The sequence below is a fragment of the Antrostomus carolinensis genome, unplaced genomic scaffold (genome assembly GCF_000700745.2).
Source record: "Antrostomus carolinensis isolate BGI_N321 unplaced genomic scaffold, ASM70074v2 scaffold42615, whole genome shotgun sequence".
In the NCBI taxonomy this organism is placed as follows: Eukaryota; Metazoa; Chordata; class Aves; order Caprimulgiformes; family Caprimulgidae; genus Antrostomus; species Antrostomus carolinensis.
Genome location: NW_010319181.1, coordinates 3,306 through 5,890, shown reverse-complemented (window position 1 = coordinate 5,890; position 2,585 = coordinate 3,306). Strand labels below are relative to the sequence as shown.

The following is a 2,585-nucleotide window of genomic DNA, read 5'->3' as shown; positions in this document are numbered from 1 at the left end:
AAAAGGAGGTGGGTAGAGTGGGTCAGGTCTGTGGGAGCTAGATGGGGAATTTGCCCCATGGCGCTGCTACCCACAGGTGTGTAACTCACTCCCCACCTGACCCTCTGCCCCAGATAGGGAAATCAGGCTGCAAGAGCCAGCAACCCCCAGAGCACCCCACCCAGCCAGCCAGGCTCCCCGGGCACGCCACAACAGAGGGGCTGTCCCCTGGCCCTGCTCACTGCCCCCGCAGCCTTACCTGACTTGACGGAGCAGTGGATGTGTGCCTTGGACTCGTAGTAGACCCAGTCGAAGCCAGCCTCCACGGCCAGGCGAGCCAGCATGCCATACTTGTTGCGGTCCCGGTCTGAGGTGGTGATGTCCACAGCTCGGCCCTCATAATGCAGCGACTCCTCCGAGTGGTGCCCGTCCTCGTCCCAGCCCTCTGTCACCCGCAGCTTCACCCCAGGCCACTGATTCATGACGGAGATGGCCAGAGAGTTCAGGCGGTCCTTGCAGCGCTGTAGGGCAGAGGGGCAGAGTCAGTAAAAGCTTTTTGGAGTGGGGGGTTAGCTGCCTGGCTGGCAAGTTGTGTCCCACCATATTTCCATGAAGCATCTCTGGGTCCCCAGACCCTTTGGGGGTTGGTCCAGCAGCAGAAGATCTGAGAACAAGGCACCTTGTCCATCTCCTGCACTCCAGACTCTTCATGGTGCCCGACGTTCCCTTGTTTGACACAGCATATACCAAGGATGTGCACCCCAACATGCTGCCCATCTCCTCCTCCATCTCTCCTCAAGTTCCCAGCTCATTGGAGGGCCTCTTGGGCAGCAGAGCCTTGGTCAGGGTGAAACAACCTCTGCTTCCAAGACACCTTCCCTGTGCTAGCACTGCCCCAGTGTCTTACTGCTGACAGGAGAAGGATGTAGGAGCTGAGACCCTGCTGGCTTCTGTCTGGGAGGATCTCCCAGGCTCTCCAGTCCTGCCTGTGAGCACAAATGAAACAACCTGCCCAGTTCTCAGCATAGCTCTGGTTGTTATCACTCCTCAAGTCCTGAGGCACAAGGACACAGCACTGGGCAGCTTCATAGCTTCATCCAACCTCTGCTCTGATGGGAAATTCCAAACCCATCCAAGAACTCTGTTGTGCTGGAGCAGAAGGAAGGTGGGGTGAAGCCCCCTCCATCTCTCCCCACCATAAGGGCTGAAAAGCCAGGGCTGAGGAACAGCAGCAGATCCCAAAAGCCCCAAATCTGGTGGCCACAGAGGTCACACAAATGAGACAACTGCCTTGCCACGGTTCTCCCCAGCAAGCAGAGGGATGCCAGCCTGTGCTGCAGCCCTCCCAGCCTTGCCCTGCGCTGCCTGTTGCCCCCAGCCACAGCTGCATCTCAGAGAGGGACCAAGCCACTGTGTATCTGGCCTGCAGAAGTACAGCTCACACTTCTGGTTCCTCCCCCTGCTGCAAAAGCGGTGGAGGAGACCTAGAAAAGGTGCAGGAAAAGCAATATGGGAGCTTCTACACAAAGCCAGGTGAATGGACTTGGATTGTACAGCCTGGAAAGGAGATGCTGAGGGATCCCAGAGTGTTATAAAATCAGGGAGAAGGACAGCACATTCATGGTCATGTGCGAAGCTGGCCCTGGGAAGCATGAAATGAAATGACTGGGCAGCAGCCTAACAATCAGACAACACGAGGGATGTTTTTGTGTGGTGCCCAGCTCAGCACTGGAACTCCTCACCATGGGATGTCATGGGTCATGAGACACAGTCATGGCGAACATGAGCCAGGACTATAAAATCCGATGCTGGCTACAGCCCTAGGCTCAGAAATGCCCCAGCACTGCTTCCACGGGGAGCTGCCCCTCAAAAAAGTGGGCCTCACCCTGTCCCCCAGCACCTGCTTCTGTCCTGGGTAAGTGGGAGCTGCTGCTCTCAGGGAAACCCGTTTGTGCTTGGCAGGGTCCGGGCCCCAGGAGGGGCAATGCCAGGCAGGCCTTTGCCCCACATGGGGCGGGGGAGCACCTCTGCCCTCATCCCACACTCCCTGGGTGTGGGGAGATAAGCCAGGAAGGTGTTGGACAAACAGTTGCCAGGTGAGGGAAGGAGGAGGGAAGGGAGTGACTTTTGTTCCTGTCCAACACCAGCGTGGTGCCACTTGGCACATGGCACCAGCAGTTCCCAAGGTCGCCAGCCCCATGGGGACCCCATAGAGAAGGGCAGTGAGGGGGTTCAGGATGGAGGCAGGCAGGGAGTCCCCAATGCCCTCCTGCATCCCCTAGTCATCACTCCAGGTGTTCCCTTGACACACCCACACCAGGACCTGGCTCTGGGCACCCCTCCTGCCCTCACTGCCAGCCCTTCTGCACTCCGGGGCCACCCTGCCTGCACACAAACACCAAGACCTTCCAACCCCTATCCCCCAGGCAGGGACACTGCCTGCCACCAGCCCCTGGGGCAGGGTCACCCTTTCCTAGCAGAACCCACCTGGGCTGCCTTGTCCCCTACGTGTGCCTCTCTCAAGCGCTGCCCCAGCCCAGGGGTCCCACCTTCCCCTCCCTGCCCGGGGCAGCACCAGCTGCCTGCCCGTCCGGCCGGGCACTCAG

General features: G+C 59.2%; 1 protein-coding gene across 1 annotated transcript; it reads right to left on the bottom strand.

The window, feature by feature from the left end:
* Positions 1 to 238: 238 nt before the first annotated feature.
* Positions 239 to 500, bottom strand: LOC104525895 (tiggy-winkle hedgehog protein; the record flags this gene model as incomplete). The annotated part of the gene is made up of 1 exon (XM_010169174.1): positions 239 to 500. A coding segment is annotated over one exon (262 nt), but the record flags the coding sequence as incomplete, so codon positions are not given.
* Positions 501 to 2,585: the final 2,085 nt, after the last annotated feature.